Source organism: Dasypus novemcinctus, chromosome 5 (assembly GCF_030445035.2).
Source record: "Dasypus novemcinctus isolate mDasNov1 chromosome 5, mDasNov1.1.hap2, whole genome shotgun sequence".
In the NCBI taxonomy this organism is placed as follows: domain Eukaryota; kingdom Metazoa; phylum Chordata; class Mammalia; order Cingulata; family Dasypodidae; genus Dasypus; species Dasypus novemcinctus.
The window spans coordinates 109,434,409-109,459,595 of record NC_080677.1 but is presented as its reverse complement, the minus strand read 5'-3'; the positions used below and the strand labels follow the sequence as shown (position 1 = coordinate 109,459,595).

Here is a 25,187-nt window from a genome sequence, read left to right as displayed (position 1 = left end):
AAAGGGATAACATGCTATACTAACAGAAGTATAAGTAAGGGATTAATAAAATAAATACAGAAATTAACCAAATAGATATTTTCAAAGAAACAGATATTAACAAAATCTGGCTATTTGAAAAAACTAATAATATAGACAAACCAATGTTAAGACAAAAAAGAAAAATAGAGAATTCACAAATATACAGTAAAAGGTACAAAAAGTGGTACATAACAATAAATACACTAGAGATTTTAAAAATAAGAGACTACCATAAACTATATGCCAAAATTTGTGAAGGCTTAAATGCAGTATCTCATATTTTGGGGGAAAATGTGAATTACCAAAATTGACTCAAGAAAAAATTACATAGGTGGATGAGAATTGTGGTTAATAATACAAATACAAGAATGTCCTTCAATGAACGAGAATAAATGTACATCACTGTTGCAAGGTAGTAGGAATGTGGAGAAGCATGGGGAAAACACAATTAATGTAAACTCCGGACTATAGTTCACAGCTACATTGTAATATTCTTGCATCAATGTCAAAGATATACTGTGTTAATAATAGGGGAGTATGGGGAAAATATACCAAATGTACTCAATAGACCATAGTTGGTAGTAATAGTCTGATATTATCTCATAATTTATAATAAATGTTCCACAACAATGTATTGTGTTGGTGGAAGGGTGTTACATGAGAATTCTACATATGTGCATGATTGTTTTGTAAGTTCACAACTTCTCTAATAAAAAATATTTTATAAAAGAAAAAAATTAAAAACCCAAATAATTACCAATAACCATTAGAGAAATTGAGCTGAATTTCCAAATCATGATGGTTTTACAGATGCCTTATCAAACATTCAAGGAACAGATAATACCTATTTCATGCAAACTGTAACAGAAAACAGACAAAAGAGGAAAACTTCCAAATGTATTTTATCAGGATAGAATAACACTGATACCAAGCCTAGACAAAGTCAGTGCAAGAAAAAAGAAAATAAGTCAATATCACTTTTGAAATAGATGCTAAATTTTTTTTTTAAATGCATGAAGCAGTGTATTAAAAAAAAAAAACCAACACAACAATAGTACATAACAGCAAAGTAGGGTTTATCTCAGGAATGCAAGGCTAGGTCCACATTTATCAGTGTTACCCATTACATTACTATATCAAAACAAAACCATACCATACAAAACCATCTCAGCAGTTGGAGAAAAAGCATTTGATACAATTCAATATTGATTTCATGGTGTTAAATATTCCTATCATAAGCACAACCGGGACAGACAGCAATTACATTAACTTGGTAAAAGTACCAAAACTTACAACAAATATCATTAGTAATAATGACACATTAGAAGCATTCGCAATGAGTTAGAAATATTAAAAAAATGCTTGCACTCATCCTTACTATATGATGGTACACGGGAGGTCCTATCCAATCCAATGAGGTAAGAAATGGGGGAGAGGTGTCAGGAATGTTATTTACACATAATGTGATTATTTACATAAAAATACCAGAGACTGCAAATTAACTATGTTCAGTAGGTTGGCTAAAACTAGATCAGTATTCCAAAACCAGAAGCATTTCCAAACAGCAGTAATAACCACTTAAACTTTTAATCAAAAAAGGATCCTACTTATAAAAGCAACAAAAGCCATAAACTACCTAGGAACAAATCTTACAAAAAGAGGTGTAAAATTTTTGTATACAAAATTATGTTATTGAAGATTATTAAAGAATCAGAATAATATCAATGTATAGAGTGACTCAATTTCATAAAAATGCCATATTTCTCAAAATTAACCTATACCTTTAACTCAGCACAATCCCAAAAAAGTTTTTTAATGCAACTTGACAAACTGATACTAAAATGAATATGGAAGAGAATAAGTCCAAAAAAGACAGTGTAATTTTTAAAATGAACAGAGGGAGGGGCATGCCTTTCCAGGGGTCAACACTTATAATAAAGCCATAGTGATTAAAACAGTGTGGTATTGGCGCAGACTTGGTTTGATCAGTGGAAGGGACAAACTAGAAACATATTCATGAATATATGGAAATTTAATTAACGATCAGGGTGGCATTACTTCAATAGGAAAATGAAGGACTATTCAATAAATTAGGTCAAGACAATAAGCTTTCCATGGGTGTGGTGGGGGGTACAATTAAATTCCTACTTTACACCATACAAAAAAATAAGCTCCAGATGGATTATTTTCACAAATGTGGAAAGCAAAACTTTAAAACCTTAAGGAAAAAAACAACAACTTAGGAGGTTATCTGCATGATATCAAACATGGAAAGATTTCTTTAATATGACACAAAAGATGCAAACTCTCAAGAAAGGGATCAGTGAACAGGACTACATTTAATTTTTTCTAGAGTACAAAAGACATCAAAGGTAGTTAAAAAAGGAGCCATAGACTGAGACAATATATTTAACGTTTATACACATGGAACTCCTACAAATCAAGAAGAAAACCTAGTTTTAAAAAGTACACAGCCCATTGGAAAAATGGGCAAAGGCTCTGAAAAATCAAATCACAGAGTAGTAAACCTCAACAGCTAATAAATATATGAGGTAATACCTCACTGGCAGTGAGGAAAATTCAAATAAAACAATGAGATATTGAGGGTTTTTTAAAATAAATCAAATGGGCAGAGATAAGAAAAGTTTAACTCTAAAAAGTGTTGAAGGTCATGGGAGGGAAACAAGAACTCTCTCACACTGCTTATGGGTGTGCAAATTGCAGAACAATTTGGCAGTCTCTAGTAAATCTGAAAATGTGTGCGCAGTTTAGCAATTCCCATTTAAGTATATACACAGAGAAATTCTCACATATGTACACATATGTTCATATCAGCATTGCCTGTAATAAAAAAAAACTGGCAGCAGCTTAAATGTTCTTCAACTGGGGAAAGGATAAACATAGCACATTCATATGCGTGGATCTACAATATAGCAATTAGCATGAATGAATTGGATTTATATTAATCAACTTGGAGAGAAAGAATAAAAACATATCATGAAGAAAAAAACAATTTGCAGAATGATATATATAGTCTAACACCATGTGTGTACATTTTCAAAATCATACAAAGCAATATTCTATATTTTTATGGGTCCATGTGCTTAAAAGTATAATAACCTAGATTGGCAAGTTGCATACCAAATTCATGATAGTATTTGCCAGGAGGAAGAGGGTAAGGAATGGTTATCAGGGAGGAGTACACAGGGGGACTTCAATTTTATCAGAAATATTGAACAGCTCAATTAAAAAAAAAGATCTGAAGCAAATATGACAAAATATTAACATTTATTAATTAAATGAGAGGGGTACATGGATATTTACAATATTTTCTCTGCATTTTTAATATCTTTACATTTTTAATGAATAAAATTAAAAGAAAAACTAATAAAGGTAATGCTATCTCTGAGATTTTCTTTGACATGTGTAGATTAAATGGCAATTGGTTATCTAAAATGTTGAGACAAGGAACTTTAGAATAATTACTGATTTAGAAAGTAATCTTCTTAAAATAATAAAGCTGACAATATTCTAAAACTGCTGAAATGAATATTCTAGATTCTACAGGTATCAGCATGGAAGTTCTCAAAATCATATTGAGAGAAAAAAGCAAGTTGCAAATGATATGTACATTGCTGTTTCATTTATATAGAAAATGTAAGATATATAAACATAGATACACAAATGTAATAAAGATATAAATGCTGGAAGAATACACACTATATAATGCTGATTACCTAGGGAAGCAAGGAGTTTGGAGAAAGGTGAATGGGACTGAGGAGAGAAATAAAGTGTTATTCAACTCTGTATGTTTAATTCTTATGAATAAAAAATCTGAAGCAAATATGACAAATATTCACAGTTGCTTATTCTAGTACATGAATATATATTATCCGTGGTGTGTGTATATTTTTATATTTTCAAAATAAAAAAGAGAAGTACTGATGAATTACAGATAAAATGGACATAATTCAATAATATGAAAGTAAAACTTGTATATATCACAAACTGTGATTTGACTATTTTTAGAAATTAACCTGTTTCCTGTGTTTTAAAAATGTTTTAAATGAAAAGAAGAAAAATGAAAGCAATGAAAAAATGGAAAAGAAATTGTACACATATTTGATAATATGAAAGAAAAACTTCCATAACCACAAAACACGATATTAGCATTCTATATGATTTTCTGCATTGCCTTATTTTTTAATTATTTTCAAAAGAAAAATAGAGGACGTTGCCTAATTGGAAACGTGACTTTCTCTTATTGAAATTGTGGGAGTCCATTTTAATGTGTTTATCTTGCTGCTAGTCTATAATTTATATTTCACCGTGGAAATTTGTTTGTATGCCTGTGACAGGTTAATGCAGCTTGAACATGCATTTTCCTTCCGTTGGTTGAATAGTTAAATCGTTACTCAAAGGGTTTTAAGTTTCAATTTCAACCATGGGAGGATTCTCTGCTTTATCAAGGTTAAAAAATGTTTCTGGTTCAAAACGCTATTAATTAATGTCTACGTAGTGGTTCTATTTAGGGAATTGCTACCGACCCTGGATTAACAGCCAACTGTTAAATGAGAAAACTTTTTTGATGCAGACTTTAGAATATTTTCATTTCGGGTTGAGAGCGATGACAGAAGCGAAATGTAATTCAAGACCACTTAACGAACAATCTTAATTATGAATCGAAAGATATTTCAGGTATTAGCATTTTTCCCCTTAAAAAAAAAAACTTTCTCGGGCTCCGCCGGACACCCAGCTGGCGGAGGACCAGCCGGCGAGGGGGGGCGAGACCGGCAGGCTGCCCAGAAGTTACGATCGGGGAGTTTTCCCTTTATTAAAATTACCTGGCTCACCAGCAGAAGCGAGAAAGCGAAGACAAGATAATTTCTTAAGCTGTTAAAGATTACTTAGCCCGGTGGGCCGCGCGTTCCGAGGGGTGTCCTGCGAAGCCGGGGCGGGTCCCCGCCGCCCCCGCGGGCTCCGGTGCGTCAGGGGCGCGTCAGGCGGGGCGGGCTCGGCTCGGGCGGCGGCGGCGGTGGCGGCGGCGGGCTGCGGGCTCCGGGCGGCGGGCGGCGGGCGGCGCGCACCCGGGCCTCCTGCTTCTCCTGCCGAGGCTGCGGGACGGACGCCCCGGAGAACTCTCTGCCCTGCGGTCGGCAGCGCTCGGACGGCGCTCGCCGGCTGCCGGGCGGTCCCAGCATGTCGGCAGCCGTGGCGTGCTTGGATTACTTCGCCGCGGAGTGCTTGGTGTCCATCTCCGCGGGCGCCGTGGTGCACCGCCGCCGGTCCGACCCCGAGGGCGCGGGCGGAGCCGCCGGCTTGGAGGTGGGTGCGGCGCGGCTGGAGTCCGCTCTGCCGGGTCCGGGGCCACCGGCACCCGCTTCGGTCCCCGCGCTCCCCCAGGTCCCCGCCCTCAGCCCCGGCGCGGGAGGCGCTGCGCCCCACCTGCTGGCTGCAAGCGTCTTGGCTGACTTGCGCGGCGGCTCGGGGGACGGCTCTCGGGAAAACTCGGGGGAAGCTCTGCTCTCCTCGTCGTGCTCCTCCGACCCGGCCCCGGCCATCGACGCGACCCTGGCCTCCGGCGCGGTCGCGGTCTTGGGCCCGGCGCGGTCCTTCGGTGCGGCTGCAGTTTCCCGCGCGGCTGTGGTCTGCGGTGCTGCTGCCGTCTTCAGCGTGGTCTCCGACGCGGCTGGGGCCCCTGGCGCGGGCCCCGCCCCCGCGGCGGGTCCGGTCCCACGACGCCGGCCCGTCACACCTGCTGCTAAGCGCCACCGCTGTCCCTTCCCGGGCTGCACCAAAGCCTATTACAAGTCGTCGCATCTCAAGTCCCACCAGCGGACCCACACAGGTGAGCGCCCGTTCTCCTGCGACTGGCTCGACTGCGACAAGAAGTTCACGCGCTCCGACGAGTTGGCCCGCCACTACAGGACGCACACGGGCGAGAAGCGCTTCTCCTGCCCTCTCTGCCCCAAGCAGTTCTCTCGGAGCGACCACCTGACCAAGCACGCCCGCCGCCACCCAACTTATCACCCCGACATGATCGAGTACAGGGGACGCCGTCGCACTCCCCGCGTTGTTCCGCAACCCACGAGCCTGGTGGATGGCAACGGCGACGGCCAGGTGCCCAGCGTCACCACCTGCCTGTAGGACAATCATTGCTGTTGATCATCCCCTCAAGGCTGTTGTCCCTGCTTTCTCTCTGCCCTTCCCTCTTTCCCAGAGTCATTAGGCCAAGGCACAGACTGGTTCGTCCGCTCTGAGAGTGGGTCCAGGCAGGCACGTTGGATCCTGGGGAGGGACTGGGAGGCAGAAAATAGAGGGAATTCTTGCGACGCAAACATCATCGTAAAAGCCGGGGTGGGAGTTGCCTCAAGACAGCCCCCAGGAACTGGTGAGAAGGGATGAACCCCGGTCCTGAAGATTCTCCCCTCCCTGGAACCAGAGATGTGAAACTGGAATTTTCAGGTGCCTGGGGATCTCCCAGTCTCAAAGGACTCTGGTATTTCACACACACCCCTACCAGGGTGGACCTTGGTCAAGGGTCGCAGTCTTGGAAATGCCCAGGACTGGGATGGTGAGAGGCCTTTGGAAACAGAAATTATTTCTATTTCTGTAAACAGCAATGTTTACTAATTTATTTTTAGTATCTTTTAAACAGGGATCCCAGGTTGATGGGAGACTGTTGTCTGCCACTCCCCAATTGCCTCAGCTACCTCTGCTAGGAGAGGCCATGTAAGCTCCATGTGGATGTATGGCTGGGAGATGCTTTTTGGTGTCTGGGGAGTATTGTGAGTCTGTTTGCAGATCCTGATGCATGGGATGGAACCCTGTACTTCCATGGTATCCCTTCTCCCCATTCGGGTTCCTACTTGGGTTGGTAACTTCCTGGGTCACTCTCACAATAAGATTGGTTAAACTATTTGGAAACAACCATAAAAGCCCAAGAAAGAAAAGAGTGGTCCAGATTAGTTCCCCATCACCCAGAGGGCAAACCCAAGCAACTTTGGGGGTGGGGTGGGGTGGAAGAGGTCCAAAACAAGACCTTTTAGAACCTTTAATATTATTGAGGGAAATAGGGGCATGTGGTCCCAGCTGCCCCACCCAAAAAGTAATCTCAGGGGTGGTAGATTCTGTTAATTTCTTAGTGGCTAACTAGAAGTTTATTTATTTCCCTCTGGGTCTGTGCATTTTTGTTTCTGAGACAGGTGAGTTGGTGGTTGGAGGAGGAGGTGGTGGGAGGTAGGAGACTGGCTTCTTCCAAAGAGCAGGCTGCCCTGGCTTTGGGAAAGGAGGAGCAGAGTGAAGACTCTTATTAAATAAGAGGACCCCCGACCCCTCTCCTCTGCCCTTGGAGTCCCTCCAAGTTACACCCTCAGGACCCACTTCCTCCACATGCAGAAATTGAGTGTCATTAGTATTTATTTTTTCTATATGTATCTCTGCTGCTATGGATGTAATCAGCGACCACTGTGTGTATGTGTGTGTGTGTGTGTGTGTGAATATGTGTATGCATGTGACCTTTTTGTTGTGGATGGAGCTGAAAGGCATTTCCTACTCTGGTAAGATTTCCCCTCCTGAATATCTTGTGATAGTCACACTTGTGAAGGATGCCCTAACCTCATAGGCATCTATTTGGTTAAACAAACTGCTTCCCCCTGGTTTGCAGATGAAAATACAGAAGCCTAGACAAGTTCAAAGTCACATGCTGCATTGCTGGCAAGAGCTGTGATTAGAACTTAGGTGTCTGGATTTCTAAGTGACTCTTTTTCCCTCCCTCTTGGTTATCCTACTCCCTGTCCCCTCGTCCCTAGTCAAAGGACCTTCCTGCCACCAGGATCCCTTTCTCCCTCCCTCCCTATTCCTTTTTTTGTCTATGTACCCTCAACTATTTGGTCCCTGCTGAGCGCTTTGCCTGCTGTGTTTAACCCAAAAGCCCTTTTCTAGATTTAAAGTGGGAATGGCTCTGTGGCATCTTAGGAAAGACTGTCTATTGACCTAGTTAATCTGTTTAGTGCCAATTCTATTATTTTTCTGGTCCTGGCATTCCAGCACCTTCAAGAGAGTGAGTGATGGGAACCTGGGGAAGGGATCCTTGGAAAGGCCATAAATGCTATGGCCTGTGATCCTGAAGAGGTTCAGTGTTTCTTGATAAGGAGTTACAGATGAAAAGAGGAAGTCCACAATAGTGGAGGTGATTTCTGGTGGCGGGAAGAGTCTTCCCTTTGCTGTTTGTCTCCTCAGCTGGGGCTAGATAGGAGGGCACTATGGGCCACAATGAAGGCTGTGATTATCCCTTTGTCTCAGAGATTCAGTAGATGATCTGGCATTGTGTAGGTGGACCAATGATGATAACACCCTCCCTTCTGGAATTGTGTTCAAGAAAGTTTGGCTTTTCCAACCACCCTTGATAAATAACTTTTAATTATCAAGCTCCCAAATAGTGTCCTTATTTGGGTTCTTTTTACTTGGGGCCCTTTGTCTGGGGATGGCCTCTGACAACCTAAGTGCAACATGTCTTTCACTAGCAGAGAATTAATTCCTCCCAAATCTTGGGGTGGTGGGGAGGGGGACACCAGGGTAACAGAATAGCCAAATATTGAAGGCAAGATTTGTAGGCTGGTCTTCCTTACTCTGGGTATTATCCTTTTCATTTCTGCAGCCAGACAGCTCTTAAAGAGCAGTTATTAGTGAAATGTCTTCGAAGCAGCTTCCTGAAATCTGGGTTGGAGTTTGAGAATGTTTTCCAGATCAGATCATGGGTCTGGGAGTTAGATCCATCTGCCCCTCCTGGGAGGGGATGAAGAGTACTGACCTTGATCCCACCTTTGGAGGAAAGGGGAGAATCTGTCATCTGTCCTTATTTCTCTACTCTGCTCCAACAGGGAAGCATATTTGAATATTACTCTTTGTCCCCTGTCTACTACCTCTTATTCACTTTTCTCCAAAGGAAGAAGATTGTATTCTCTTTTGGAGATATAGGGAAAGGAGTAATTGTACACACATGCCCTAAATTCTCTTTTCTCTTTTGCACCTCCCTGCCTGCAATGTGTTTGCACTTGAATCAACTCCTGCTTTCACATGGTAAGCACACCTTTTGAGACCCAGGCCTGCCTTCCAGAGGCAGGTAAGGGCATCTCTTGGTGTCCCAACTTTTGGTGAGCCTTGCCTCTTGCAGCTGTCCAGGTAAGTCTCCCTTTGTGTATTTTCCTTTAGGTGGATCATTCCAAGGCCAAGAATTGGAGCAGTGGGAGAGACAGTGGAGGGATCATAGTAGAAAGCCCAATTTTGGCCATAGATACAGATTCATCAGCAAAAAAAAAGCTGATATTTTTATTCTTATTTGTCTGACTCCCACATCTATTTCTCTATTGACTGAGAACTTACATGGAAAAAGACAGAAATAATTTTTGCTCTTAAACCCAAACACATGTAAATTTAGGCACCCTGACTGGCATTAGGAAACTAATATAATATGTGTAGAGATTAGAGCCTGTGGTGTGCCAGAACACAGGACTTAAGCAATCTTAGGCTTTTCAGTTATTGGTCTTTTCAAGTCATAGCAGCTTATGGTAGCTAGTGACCACAGGCAAGACACTACTTTTTAGAGGCACCAGGCATAGGCCTTAACAAAAATAGGCTGAACAGGCCACTCTGACTATCTTGATTCATGTAGATACAACTGAGACAGGCTTGTTACCGAAGGCAAAGGCGCTATCAAATGGAATGATTTGTGCTGCCTTGATTCTCACTCAGAATTGCAGGAGAGGACCTTAAGCTGGCATAAATTTCACATGTATTTCAGAACACATGTTTTGGAAATGCTAGCCTTACTTGTGCTGGAGGTTAGTAGGTGGTATTAGATCAGATTCATTCGACTAGGTTCCCCTTTACCTTGATTTTATTTTTATTCTTCTATAGGGCCAGGGATGGATGAATGGGAGGGGTCAAGTTCTTCAGTTCACCTGGGGTATCAATCACCTGCTCCAGCTGGTGCTATATTTGTTGACTATATAAGTTCTGATAGTAGAATTTCAGGGATCCAGATTGTGTGTTCAACCATAGAGGAATGGTGGATTTCTTTCCTTCTTTTCCTCCCTTCCTTCCTTCCTCCCTCCCTCCCTCCCTCCCTTCCTTTCATCATCTAGAAGGACGGAAGTATCTGTTATATAGGAGTTTGAGATAGAGAGAAACAATGCAATTTTAATTCCTAAGGGTAGGAAGGATATTAAAAAGGATTGTGCCTGGAGTCTTCTTTCCCTAGGAATCATCTAATCAGGAAATAAGAAACATATTCATTTATAAAAAAAAAATAGATCTTGAAGTAAACATGGAAGCAGTGGGAGGGTGAAAAAAGAATGAAAAAAGAAATGCTGATTAAACTAGAGGAAAAGAAAGAGTTCTTCAGTGGAATGGTTGTGTACTTAGGGGACAGAATTGAAACAAAAGGGAAAATAAGAAGGACCAGGCGCTTACTTATCTTAAAAGATGAGATGATGAAAGTCATTACTTGGTCAAAAGAGGTGAATGGGAACTAAAGAGATCTAACAGAAGATGGGAAGCAAGCTCTTAGAAAACAGGACTGCCTACCACCACTAGGGATCTCAGATTCAAGAAAATATTGAGAGGTACCTACCTGAATCTTCAGAAAGAAAATGTAAGAGCAATAAGAAGTTATCCATTTAACACTGAGATTGGTATACTAGATGGTTACAGAAAATGTAGACAGTACTTTCAATATTTTTTGCTGAGTATCAGCAATATTGTTGTAAGTGGGAAATACAAATAAGGCTTAGGTACAGAGTTAGGTCTGTAAGGGCTAGCATAAGGAAGATGAGACACTAACAAATTATTTAATTAATATAAGTAGGGAGATAAAGCATGATCATCTCAATAGGTTCCAAAATAAGCTTTTGTTTAAAAACTCAACATCAACTTGTGATTAAATTTTAAAACACCTTTGCAAACTAGTAATAAAATTTCTTAAATTGATTAAGGTTATCCACCAAAAACCTGCAGTAAACTTCAAACTTAATGTTGAAAGATTGCAAGCTTTCTGTTGACCATATGGTAAGATAGAAAGTCTCAACAAATTGCAGGATGGTAATCATGTAAAAATACAACAAAAATATAACTGCAAGTCTACATTGGGAAATTTAAAAGCAAACCTCTGCATAACTCAAATTTCAAGGACAATTACAAAAATTTAGAACTGAATGAAAACAAAAAACTACATAGAAAACATGTGCTGCAAGTAAATGGTACTGGGGAAGGGGGTGAAGGATATAGTTTTTTTTATATAAAAGAAAGATTGAAAGTAAATGAACTAGCTTTACTCAAGAGGTAAAGAAAAATAAGTGAACTCAAAAAAAGTAAAAAGAGACACTATCTCAGACAAGGCATTCACTATGGGAAAGACTTTGCCCCTAAAGGAGTAAAATTTGGTTCTTGGGCAGTGAAAAATATCTTTGATATTACAAAATTTGTGGTCCTCCAAAGGACCTCACAACATAAACAGGTATGCAGTATATGTGTGGTAACTTAATTTCATGGGGAGGAGGGGAGTGATAATGAAAAAAAAGGTTGAAAAACACTGCCATAGATAAAAGGAGAAATTAGTGAAACAAAAGGAAAAATGGGGAGAGTTGAGAGCAAAACACTTTCAATAAGATTAATAAAAATAGGTTTCTTTGACAAGTATGATTAAGGAAAAAGAAGGCACACAAAAACACACAAACATTATCAGGAATAAAAGAGGGCATAAAGCCATAATAACACATGAGCAGATTTTTTAAGTTTTAAGAGAATAATGCAAAAAACTTTATATAAACAGGGTTGAAAAATTATATGGATAATTTTCTAGGAAAATATAAAATTTCAAAATAGTCCGATGGGATGTAGATGTGGCTCAATCAGTTGGTGCCTGCTGCCAAATGGGAGGTCCTGGGTTAGATCCCTGGTACCTCCTAAAATACAACAACAACAACATAACAACAAGGAAACAAGCGAAAAAATCAACTCAGGGTAGCTGACGTGGCTCAGTGGTTGAGCACAGGCTTCCTACATATGAGATTCTGGGCTCAATTCCTGGCCTGGTATCTCAAAACACTCATACACCCACACAAAACAAAACAAAATAAAACAAAACTCCCACAAATGTCCCATAAGAAAATCCAAAAGTGAAATGGTAGTCAAAGATCCAGCCAAAAAAAAAAAAAAAAAAAATGGCACTACATTTAGGTAGTTGTATACACAAGACCTCCCAAATCTTTAAGAAACAGATACTTTCCATGTCTAATGAATTGTCCCCAAGCATAGAAAAAGAATATTATCCAATTTGTTTCATATACTTCAGATAGTCCTGATGCCAAAATAAAACAATTAAAAGACAAGAAAAAAACATACCACTTTTATCTATAAGGATGACTGCAAAAATCCCAAGTAAATATTAGAAAAATTCTAATTCAGAAGTGAATGAAAAGAATCATCATGATCATTGGAAATTTGTCTTAGGAATGCAAGAATAATTCAATAATAGAGATCTATCAATGCAATTCACTACATTAATTTTAAAAAGAAAATCAGTATCTTTCTTATGTGCCAGCAATCATCAATCAGAAAATATGATAGACTAAAAGATTTCATATACAGTAGCAACAAATAATATAAAGCACATTTATGGAGAAATCATAAAACTTTTACTGAACGATATAAATGAAGATTTGGCTAACTGGATGTTAATGTGTCTACGCAAGGGAAAACTTGATATTGAAAATATGGTCAGTCCTTTCCTGAAATTCGTCTGTGTACTTAATGCAGTTCTAATCAAAGCTCCAAAAGGATTCTTCATGGGACTTTTTAAAGGAAATGTGACAAATAACATGGGGGAAGGGAATAGAAAATTGCTTTACCAGATATCAAAATATTCCAAAAGCTGTAGTAATTAAAATAGTGTATAGTGCAGGAATAGATAAATAGAGAAACTGAAACAAAGAGATCAGAAACATCTCTGTGAATATATAAGAATTTGGCATATGAGAGAGCAGTTATTGCAAATCAGTAGGGAAAAGACAGACTTGCCAATAAATGCTATTGAAACAGTTGGCTCCTCATGAGGAAAAAAACAACAAACACACGTTACATTCTCTCTCAACCCTTTCACAAAAGTAAATTCTACATGGTGATGACTTACATGCTTTTAATTTATAAATGGTAGTAGTAGTAAATACTGGAAAATATCTCTGTCATCATTGGATAAGGAGGGTCTTATTTTTTAGAACACAAAAATTTAAAAAATAGAATCTTAAAGAAGGAAGAGACAGATTTGCCAGCATCAAAATTTTTTAAATGTTTTACATCTTTTAAAAAGTAAACAAAATTTTACTAGTTCCATCAATTGTGGCAAATGTCCCACAGTAATGAAGGATGTTGTTGATGTGGGAAAATGTGGGAGGTCTAGGGAATGGGGCATATGGGAATATCCTATATTTTTGTGTGTGTAACATTTATGTAATTAAGTTTCTTTAAAAATAAAGAAGTATATGTTATTTAAAAAGTAAACAAAATGAAATATCAACTCTGAGAGAAAATATTTAACAGGCATAGGACTGATGTCCAGAATATATAAAGAATCAAAAATTTAAGAGATAAGACCAAAAAAAAAAAAAAATTCAAATGCTAGTAACTGGCAATTTAAAAAAAGAACCAAGATCAAGAGTGATGGCTGGGAGATCCTTAGCCTCACATATAATGCTTTCACTCTTTTAAAAGAGAATATCTTCATTTATTGCTGTCATAAGTAAAAACAAACAAACAAAAACAAACTAGCAAAAACACTTAAAGTATTTTAAAGGAAGGAAACAAAATACTCCTGGTTAAAAACAAAACCAGATGGTAGGGTTGGAAATGCTACACCAGGCAAATGTTAATAAAAGAGAACCAGGGATGATAAGATTAACACCAGAGTCAAAATACAATTCCAAGTACATAATATTAGTAATGTAAAGATTATTGTTATTATTTTTAATTTTTTTCTCTATTTTTTTAAATGTTATATTAAAAAAATATGAGGTCCCCATATACTCCCCCACCCACCACAAAGATTAATTTATATGGATTGAAAGTAAAGTACATTGAGCACCAAAAATAAGGGAGAATGCTTTTGCCCATATATTAAAGGCATCATGAGACTTTTTTTCAGCTCAGTAGTTCTAGACCTATTCTGGGACTGGGACAGGGTGGTTTATCCCCCCATTCTCATTAGAAATTCGGGGATATATTCTCATTTCCTTCAGCTTCATTACAGGGGTGGGAGGGTGAGGTGTCCACACAGGATAAATCAGACAGGAACTGAGTCCAATTTCCCCCACTCCTGATAATGACAGAAGAAAAATGTGAATTTGTTAATTAAATGTAGCTTTAGTCACTTTCAGTTTAAACTATGCTCACTCAAAAAATATGTATTCCCACTCAGTCTCTTTGGGATACATTCAAAGTTTTCTCACTAGGACTGCCTCCCCCCAAGGCTCTCCCCACCTCCTTCCCACCATGGTTTCTGAATATGAGGGAACTTATTCCATCATGACAAGAAGGAAAACAGTCTCAGGGCTGTATGCTTTTCTCATTTTCCATGCTGTGTGGCTATTCTAGGGGTCTCTGGGAATATAGGGCTAGTGCCCAAAGAGCTCCAACAGATTCTGTCTGCTTCTTTTGGGTGCCTATCTGGCACTCAGTGCTGAAGTCTGTGGTCCTCCTATAGCCTATGATTGTGTGGTCTCTGCTGAATGCAGACTTCTTATCTCAAATTCAGACCTTTTCTGGACTTTGAGATCTCTCAGCACTTTTGCACCCTCTTACCAGGGCATGAAAAAATATTTTGGATTCCCTCCACACTTCACAAAGACCATAGAGAACCATGTACATACACAAGCCCATCTGTCTAGACACCTCTTAGCCATTTCAGCATTACCTCTGGAGTGGCAACATGCTGCTCCAGCACCATGCCCAACACGAACTGGAAATGGAGGACCAGCCCAGAAGTTCCAGACTCTAATTTATCTGGAGTTCCTGCTGTTATGTCCATCTTCCTGAGTGTAGGCCAAAGGCCAAGCATTGGGGGAAGGGGGAGGGCAGACATGTCCCTTCTCAGGGGTCTAGGTTCCCGGTTAGTCTACTCTGAATCCTTGGCCCTCCAAAATGGAAGAGCATGTCACTTCCTCTCTTAGTAGGTGGCAACTTCCCACCATTAAATCCCAAGTTTGCTCTACCTATGAATTACAGTAAAACTTTATGTCCAGACTGTATGCTTTGCTCTTAATATTTAAGAGATTTTGGAATTTGGAACTTTCTTGTTTTCCCAAGAAAGTTTTCAAAACTATTGTTTAATTATGGACTTCAAGCCCTATTTTGGAGTAAAAGATGATCTAGAGTCATTAGTTACATTTATAATCTTGATGCATTCTGAGGCAATTGACTCTAGTTGAAAAGGGAATGGTCACATGGAAGAAAATAAGGGAAGAGATCATATTAACATATTTCAAAACATATTATCTATTTCACACTACATTTAGTCTGGTTGAAGATTAAGTTCTTAGTTCTGAAGATGGAACTAAGAGGACATTTTGTTTTGTCCCCTAAGTAATTGGGTCCTTAGAAGAGAACAGAGTTCTCAGATACAAATAATCAAAGGAAGCTTTAATTTGTCTCCTACAGAACTCTAGAATAAAGAAATCCCAAGAGAAAGTATGGCAGCTATTACTACTACTCTGAGCAGGGTATGGCACAAGTGATGACAGAGAGGCTAGCAGCAACATTTTGTCACCCTGCCAACGCCCAAAGAGTTCTAGGTCCACTCATCCAGTCAAGGGAGGGATAGCATTTTGGTCCATGGGTTCCAGTAGGTGTCAGCAATGAATTGAACTGAAGTATATCTAGCAGCCCCAGAGGCAGTGCCAGAAGCTTTCCTTTCTTTGGCTGTGTGCAGCCATAGCTTTTACCTTAAAGAATCAGGCTTTCATGGACTGGGACATAAAGTTCAATGAATATTTATTGTGCCCTTACAGTGTGTCAGGCACTGCTACAGACACTTGGAACACATCAGTGAATACAACAAAGATCACTGCCCTTATGATTTTTCATTCTAACAGTGTGGATACAGGTAATAAACAATAAGTAAGTTAATGACATAAGTAATAAAAGATATTGAGTGAATAAAAAGTAGAGCAGGCTAAATGGGATTGGTGTGCTGGGTGGGAGTGGGAGTTAGGTTGAGATACTAAATAAGTTGATCTGGATATGAGCAAAGACTTGAGGGAGGTGAGGAGATTAGCATCAATATATGGGGGGTGGGGGATAGGGGAAGTTTTCCAGGTGGAAGGAACTGTCCTTGCCTGAGTGATAAGTCAAGAACCTGTAAGGTAATCAATATGCCTGCGTCTGAGTTAAGGTCAGAAGGAAGGGGGGGTGGTGGTCAATCCTTATTGGTCTTATAGGTCATTATAATGACTGTGGCATTTTCTCTGGTGAAATGGAGAGGTACTGAGGATTTCGAGCAAAAACACGATGTGATATGCCTTTTGTTTAAAAGGATCATTCTGGTTGCTGTGCTAGACAGGTTAAATGGGGAAGTCTTCAGGAGACAATTTTATTAATTTAGTAGGAGATGATGGTGGCTTGGACCAAAGTGATGGTAGAGGAGATGAGAGCAATAGTCAGATGCTGATATATTTTAAAAGAAGAGCCAACAAGAAGCCTTCCTTATCTCAGTTGATGGCAACTCTAGCCTCCTGGCTGCTCAGGACAAAAACCTTTAAGTCACCTTTGCCTCCTCTCAATCTTTCACTCCCCATCTTCAATCCTTTATGAAAGTCCATTGGGAAAGAACAAGAGTTCAGTTTTGGGTGTCTGAGTGTGCTGAGTTCAAAATGCATCTTAGACATCCCAGTGGAATGTTAGCAGTGGAAAAAAACTAGTCTGAAGTTTGTAAGAGAGGTCTGGGCTAGAGACAAACATTTAGCATTATCAATTTACAGATATTATTAAAAGTCATGAATCTCAATCAGATTACCAAGAGAGTGAATGCAGAGAGAGAAGAAAGAATACAGACTGAGGTAGGGCACTCCAACATGAAGAGCTGAGGGATATGACGTGAAAGCAGCAAGGAGACCAAGGAGTGACCAGTGGTAAGCCAAGAGTAAGATATCCTAGAAGCCTAGTAAAGAAAGTGTATCTAAAAAGGGAGTTGTCCACTCTATCTGATGCTCATGCTAAGTCAAGTAGGATGAAGCCTGGGGAACTGGCCATTGACCATAGCCACTCCACGGTCACTGGCAACCTTGGTAAGAACAGTTGCCATGGAGGATAGGAGCAGATGCCTGATTGCCATAAATCTAAGAAAGAATGGGAGGAAAGGAGATCATAACTGTAGGCCATTATTTTGAGACATTTTGCTGCAAATGGGAGCAAAGAAATGGGATAGAAGTTGGCAGGAAAAAATAGGGTCAAAGGAATGATTGCTTTTTTTTTAGGATGGCAAGGAAAACAGTTTGTTTATTGGCTGATGAAAATGATTCGAGATGGAGTAAAAATGTGGAGGAGAATTGCAGGAACGATATCCATGAGGAGTCAAGGACAGTGGGGTCTAGTGTACAAGTGGAGAGATTGACTTTATATGGGAGCATGGATATTTCCACTGTGAGTTGGAAGGCATTTGTGGGTACAGACACTGGCAGGTGAGTAGAAGTGTGGTGGGAGACTGTGGGCATTCTTTTTTGGTTAATTAAATTTTCTCAGCGAAGTGAAAGTAAGGTAGTCAAATGAGTTTGAGGATGGGGTGTGAGGTATTAGAGATTTGAGGAGAGAGGAAAAGGTGTTAAATAGTTATTGAAGAGTCTGGGAGAATATTAAACCAGGGAAATGTGTGATTGCCAGGCAGCAAAAAGAATTGAACTGAGGCTAGTGATCATGAATTTAGAGTGAGAGTCAGTCTCTGTGTGTGTGTGTGAGGCTCATTTAGCTGCATGGGTTTAGAAACAGATTGGATAGAGGAGTTGAGAAACATTGCAGTTTGGTCGAGAAGTGAGAGGGGCAAGGGAATTAAAGGTATGTGAATGGGTGGAGTATAATGGTATATAAAGGTATAATGGTGGAGTGTGGAATTTAACCTGGATACACAGGGGAGTGAGAATATCAAGGTTGGGAAGGACAGTGAAAAATAAATTATAAAACATATGGAATAGTATGTGTGTGTTTTGTGGGAGTCAGTTTACTGGTAAAAGAAATGGTATGACCCTAATGTACTTTTTGTCTTTGGCGCAATTCTTGTTTTTTGCATTATCTAATGTGATTTTTGGTAAATAAATATGGTATATAGATTTATTGGAAGATGCCAGAGTTTATAGGGGTTAGAGAGTGAACTAGAAAGATAGGAGAAAATGATCAGAGAGTTTGAATCACAACATTGAGGTTATGGAGGTACTAGTCTGCCAAAGGAGTGCCGATGCAAAATACCAGAAATCTGTTTGCTTTTATAAAGGGGGTTTATTTGGGGTAAAAGCTTACAATTCCAAGACTGTAAAAAGTCCAAGTAAAGGCACCATCAGAGGTGCTTTCTCACGAAAGTCAGTTGCCATGTGTTAAGGTGAGATGGATGCTGATCTCAGGCTGGTCTCTGCCTTCCCTTCCAGACTCACCCTTTCCTCTTGAACTCCATGAGCCCAGACTCTTGAGGCTTCATGCTTAAGTGATCCTGTAGTCCTCTTTCTCCAGGCATAGGGCTTGTTTCTTTCTGGGCCTCAAGTATCAGTCTCAGCTGTTCTGCATTCTTCCTAATTTCAGCTGTAAGCTAGCAGGCAAAATGGCTCATCTCTTCCCAAGGCCTCAGTTGTTGAGCCTTCTCCTGTTACTTGGAAGGATAAAAAATGACAGAGCTCTCTCTTCCTGTGTCTGAGTGTCCATTTATATCAGACCCAGCAAAGGGGCAGGGACACAACCGGAGTCATGCCCACTGACTTAGTGGACTCAAAAGCCCTAAATCAATCTTAACAGCTAATCTAATCAAAGCCTTCTCAACTGAATTTAATATAATCAAAGGGTAGCACACCCAGGTAAACAGATTAGTTTACAAACATAATCTTTCTCTTTTGGGGACTCATAAAATAACCTTAAACTGCCACAAGGGGTTACACCTATTAATAAATGACAAGGTGGAAGTTATCTTCATGGAACTAAGTGGTTGATGTGGAGTGGAGAAGATCATTGGTGAATGGAGATCTGGAAGTGAGAGGCCAGGGTCACATATATGTATATGAGCATAGTAAAGGCAAGAGTTAAAGTAAGCTAGGAGGTAAAATTGTCAAGAAATATGCAGGAATGACCCACTGATACACAAACTAGATGACTAAAAAACAAACCACTCATGGATGCAACATCATAAACATAGTGATGCAAAAAATCCCCTGGAGGGAAGCAGACTTTGCTCAACTGATAGAGTGTCTGCCTACCACAGGGGAGGTCCAGGGTTCAAACCCAGGGTCTCCTGACCTGTGTGGTGAGCTGTCCCATGTGTGGTGCTGATATGAGCAAGGAGTGCTGTGCCATGCAGGGGTGTTCCCCACGTAGGGGAGCCCCACGCACAAGGAGTGCACCCCACGAGGAGAGCCGCTCTGCACGAAAAAAGTACAGCCTGCCCAGGGGTGGTGCCACACACACGGAAAGCTGACGCAGCAAGATGACACAACAAAAAGAGACACAGATTCCCAGCGCCGCTGACAGAATGCAAGTGGACAGAGAAGAACACACAGTGAATGGACATAGAGAGCAGACAATGTGGGGTGGGGGGAGAAGGTAGAGAAAATTTTTTTGAAATCTTAAAAAAAATAAAATCCCCTGGAAAATTTTCCCTTGGAATCAGCTAATAAAAGGACAAATCCACTTGCTTAGAATTCTGGGTGGCAATAGAGACTAGAGAGGGACTTCATAAAAGGTGAATCCAAGAAAAAGAAAAATAATCTCCAAAATCAGGTAGGAAATTTCTGTCCTGGATCCACCAGTCTGGACCCTCATGATCACTCAGTCCTATGCAGCTTGGGAGTCACACAGAGGTAGCATGGCCCAAGTCCCTCCTGCTGTGGATGCAGACTATAGCGCCATTCACAGCAGCAAATTAGAAACCCATACATATCCAGTCACAGAGACTGAAGTCTGCAGAGATCAGTGTAGAACAGAAGCTGCTGAACAGCGTCAAATACAAAAGATCCCCAGAGGGAAAAAAAGAGAGACCATGGAAGAACTGTTGGCAGAGGTGCACATACTCAATCCAATTTGTGTTGGCTGGACCATGTAAATGCAAAACGGACTTTTCTAGATTGACCCACCTTTCTGGATTGATCCCATCTGTTCCCTGGGCATGGAATATCCTAATGGGGAAGAAACCAGAAGCAGAAAGGCCTTATAGAAAAAAAAAGAAGAAGGGGGGGCTAAACTATTGTATGACAGGACATGCCCCAAACTGAAAAGTGTAAGAAAAAGGGGGCAGTAAGTGAGGGAGAGAATTTAAACAAATCATAGGAACTGGGGGAGAAAAATCTGCACAAAAACAAATGGACAAACAAAAAAATACAGATCAAGATTCCTGGACAAGGAACAGAGGAAAGGAAGCTTTTCCGGGAGGTGAAACAATTGCACAAAAAGTGCAATCGTAAAAATTGTACTGTATATTCAGGGCAAGTATCAGATGAAGAAGAGCTGAGAAAATCTGAACAGATAAGCACAACCTACTCTAAAGGTCCAGAATAAGTTGGACCAAGGTTTAAAGAAGAGTCTTAACACAAAGCCAAACAACGATAAAACCCTAGACAAGAGGGAGATACAGACCTCCAGAGTTAACTCATCAAGATAATCAGATGCCCAGACATCAGCAAAAAATTACAAGCCATATTAAGAATACAAAGATTGGCTCAGTCAAGGGAACAAAATAGAACTTCAGATGCAGAATTTGGAACAGTTAATCAAAGAAGTCCAAACAAATCTCCTAAATCAATTCAAGGACTTGAAGGAAAATATGGTTATAGAGCTAAAGGATATTAAAAAGACAATTTGTTGGGGAACCAATGTACCTCAGTGGTTAAGTGCCAGCTTCCCACATATGAGGTCCTGGGTTCAATCCCTGGCCCTGGTACCTCAAAAACAAACAAATCAAACCAAACAAACAACAACAATGTGTGAGCATAAAGAATTTGAAAGTATACAAAGAAACAAAACAGAAATTATGGGGATGAAAGGCACAATAGAAGAGATGAAAAATACACAAAAGTCATACAACAGGAGATTTGAAAAGGCAGAATAAAGAATAATCGAGGGGAAGCAGACTTGGCCCAATGGATAGGGCGTCCGCCTACCACATGGGAGGTCCAAGGTTCAAACCCCGGGCCTCCTTGACCTGTGTGGAGCTGGCCCATGTGCAGTGCAGTGCAGGGTGCAAGGAGTGCCCTGCCACGCAGTGGTGTCCCCTGCATAGGGGAGCCCCATGTGCAAGGAGTGCGCCCTGTAAGGAGAGCCGCCCAGCATGAAAGAAAGTGCAGCCTGCCAAAGAATGGCACCGGACACATGGAGAGCTGACACAACAAGATGACGCAACAAAAAGAAACACAGATTCCTGGTGCCACTGATAAGGATAGAAGCAGTCACAGAGGAACACACAGCGAATGGACACAGAGAGCAGACAACCGGGGGGAGGGGGTGGTGAGAAATAAAACAAAAAATAAATCTTTAAAAAAAAAGTCACTGGAATAGATAGAGAAAAACAACAGAAAAAAAAATTGAACAGTGTCTCAAGGATTTGAGTGATAGCATGAAACGTACAAATATATGCATCATGGGAATCTGAGAAGGAGAAGAGAAGGGAAAAGGAGAAGAAAGAATATTTGAGGAAATAATGGCTGAAGATTTCCCAGCTCTTCTGAAAATCATAAAAATACATGTCCAAAAATAGCAACATACTCCAAACAGAATAAATCATAATAGACCTACTCTGTGACACATAGTAATCAGAATGCCAAATGCCAAAGATAAAGAATTCTGAAAGCAGCAAAAGAAAAGCGATTTGTTACACGCAAAGGATCCTCAGTAAGACTGTCAATTTCTCATCAGAAAACCTGGAAAGGAGAAGGCAGTGGTATGACATATTTAAACACTGAAAAAGAAAACTGTCAGTCCAAAATTCTTTGCCAGGCAAAACTGTCCTTCAAAAATGAGAGGGAATTTCAAACATTCACAGATAAACAGAACCTAAGGGAGTTCGTCATCAAAAGAATTACTAAGGAGTAAAACTGGTGGCGCCGCAGGTGGGGAAAAGGCGCACCAACCCTAAGGCTGCTTGCCCAGGCTGTCGGGAGCCTCTTCATCCGGGCGCTGGGGTCGCCATGTTGGACGGCGGGAGAAGGCGAGAGAGAGCCTGTGGCGGGAAGGCTTTCCCTGCGGCGGGAAGGCTTTCCCTGCCGCTCTTCTCCGGCCGAGCAGCGGGCGGGCTGGGCCCGGCTTTGGGGCGTGTGTCCTGAGGAGCAGAGCGTAAGTGGGACGATGCGGCGTCTGCCCAGTGCCAGGCCCCCAGTGACCGCCGCCGGCTCACTCAGCCGCGGCAGGGAGAGAGGCGGGAAAGAGAAGCGGAAGAGACCCCGCTGCCGGAAGACTGCACACCGCGGCGGCCCGGTTCCCTCAGGTTTAATATTTAATTAAACTGCATCGATGAAGCACATTGCAAGGGGCGTGGAAGATGATCAGCAATGGTTTTGGACTCAAAGAGTCTGTGTTTGCTGGCTCTAGCTGCATCCCCTACAATAGTTCAACAATTTGACTATCAGCGCCGGATGTCAGATGATGGCAAACTCAGACTCTTCTAAGACAAGCAAAACAATCCGAGTTTTCTTGCCAAACAAGCAATGTGGGAAAAGGAATGAGCTTGCATGACTGCCTTATGAAAGTGCTCAAGGTGAAGGGTCTACAACCAGAGTGCTGTACAGTGTTCAGACTCCTCCAGGAACACTAAGGTGAAAAAAGAAATGCACATTTAGATTGGCATATTGATGCTGTCTCTTTGATTGGAGAAGAACTTCAAATAGAGTTCCTGGACATGTTCCTCTCACAACACACAGCTTTGCTCAGAAGACGGTCCTGAAGCGTGCCTTCTCTAACACGTCAGAAGTTTCTGCTAAATGGATTTCAATATCAGACTTGTGGCTACAAATTCATGAGCACTGTAGCACCAAAGTACCTACTATGTGTTTGGACTGAAGTAATATCAGACAGCTATTATTGTTTCCAAATTCCACTATTTGTGATAGTGGGGTCCCAGTACTACTGTCTTTGACAATCCATCTCGGATGTGAGAGTCTGTTTCCTGAATGCCTATTAGTTCCCAGCACAGATAATCCACACCCCACGCCTTCACCTTCAATACCTCCAGCCCCTCCTCTGAAGGTTCACTCTCCCAGAGACAAAGGTTGATGTCCACAGCTAAAGTCCGCATGGTCAGCACCACCCTATCTGTGGACAGCAGGATGATAGAGAACGCAATTCCAAGTTAGAGCTAATCAGCCTCACCTACAGCCCTGTCCAACAGCCCCAACAATATGAGCTCAACAGGCTGGTTACAGCCCCAAACCCCTGTGCCAGCACAGAGAAGAGGACACAAGCATCTGGGATCCAGGAGAAAAACAAAATCAGATCTCATGGACAGAGAGACTGAAGCTATTACTGGGAAATAGAAGCCAGTGAAGTGAAGCTCTCCATCCGGATTGGATCACTCTCATTTGGGATTGTTTATAAGGGCAAGTGGCATGGAGATGTTGCCATAAAGGTTGTTGATCCAATACCAGAACAGTTCCAGGCCTTCAGAAATGAGGTGGCTGTCCTGTGCAATACACAGCATGTGAACATCCTGCTCTTCATGGGATATATGATAAAGGACAACCTGGTGATCATGACCCAGTGGTGTGAGGGCAGCAGCCTCTACAAATACCTGCATGTCCAGAAGACCAAGTATCAGATGTTCCAGCTAATTGACATTGCCTGGCAGGCAGCTAAAGGAATGGACTATTTGCATGCAAAGAACATCATTCACAGAGACATGAAATCCAATAATGTATTTCTCCCTGAAGACCTGACAGTGAAAATTGGAGTTTTTGGTCTGGCCACAAGTCATGCTGGAATGGTTTTCAGCAGGTTGAACAACCTACCAGCTCCATCCTTTGGATGACCCCAAAGATGATCTGAATTCAGGACAATAACCCATCCAGCTTCCAGTCCAATGTGTACTTCTATGGCATAGTATTATATGAGCTGATGGCAGGAAAGCTTCCATATTTACACATCATCAACAAGGATCAGATCATCTCCATGGTGGGCTGAGGTTATGCCTCCCCAAATCTTAATAAGCTATACAAGAACTGCCCCAAAGAGATGAAGAAAGTTAAGGAAGAAAGGTCTCTTTTCCCCCAGATTCTACCTTCCACCAAGCTGTTCCAATAGTGTCTACTGAAAATCAGCTGGAGTGCTTCTGAGCTGTCCCTTCATCTAGCAGTCCACACTAAAAACATCAGTGCCTGCATGTTGAAAACATCCTCTAGGCTGCCAGTCTCCTAGATGGACTTTGCACCCGCACTCAGGCCAGCAGGGAGGGAGGTGGGAGTAGGGTGGGAGGTGGGGTGGGGTGGGGAGGGAAAGTCAGCAGGCACCACTTTTCTGCTCCCTTTCTATGGGGCGGAGAGCTCATTTTCAGAGAAGCTGCTGCTAATGACATCCTAGACTATAACGTCTTCATGTTGCCTTTTTTCTACCCTTTCTGGTCCTGGGAAAAGGAAGCCATTCATGATGCTGGTTTGTCCTGCTCCCTCCCCATGCTCATGAACCAAGCTTTCTCCAGATATACAAGTGGATATAGATGGCAATATATCACCTGTGGTCCTGGCTGTTGGCTTAATGAGTATTTTTAAGGAAAAAAAAAAGGGCACTTGGAATGGGAAATAAAGATAGCAGGCAAATCCAGCCCTGATGTCGTGGGAAAATATGGATTTTGGTAATAAGCTCCTATAAGGAATGGGATCACAAGAAGGACTCTTTTTCAAAGACAGTGGTGGAATGCCAATCAGGGAGTTTTGCACATAATGAATAACAGG

At 41.3% G+C, this 25,187-nt stretch overlaps 1 protein-coding gene and 1 pseudogene across 1 annotated transcript; both read left to right on the top strand.

Annotated features, from left to right (window-relative positions):
* Positions 1-5,220: 5,220 nt before the first annotated feature.
* On the top strand, positions 5,221-6,168 carry KLF14 (KLF transcription factor 14). Its single transcript, XM_012528735.2, has one exon. The coding sequence runs from the start codon at positions 5,221-5,223 to the stop codon at positions 6,166-6,168; it is 948 nt and encodes a 315-aa protein (XP_012384189.2).
* A 17,474-nt stretch (positions 6,169-23,642) lies between these two features.
* LOC101425283 (RAF proto-oncogene serine/threonine-protein kinase pseudogene) lies at positions 23,643-24,654 on the top strand (annotated as a pseudogene).
* The last annotated feature ends 533 nt before the right edge of the window (positions 24,655-25,187 follow it).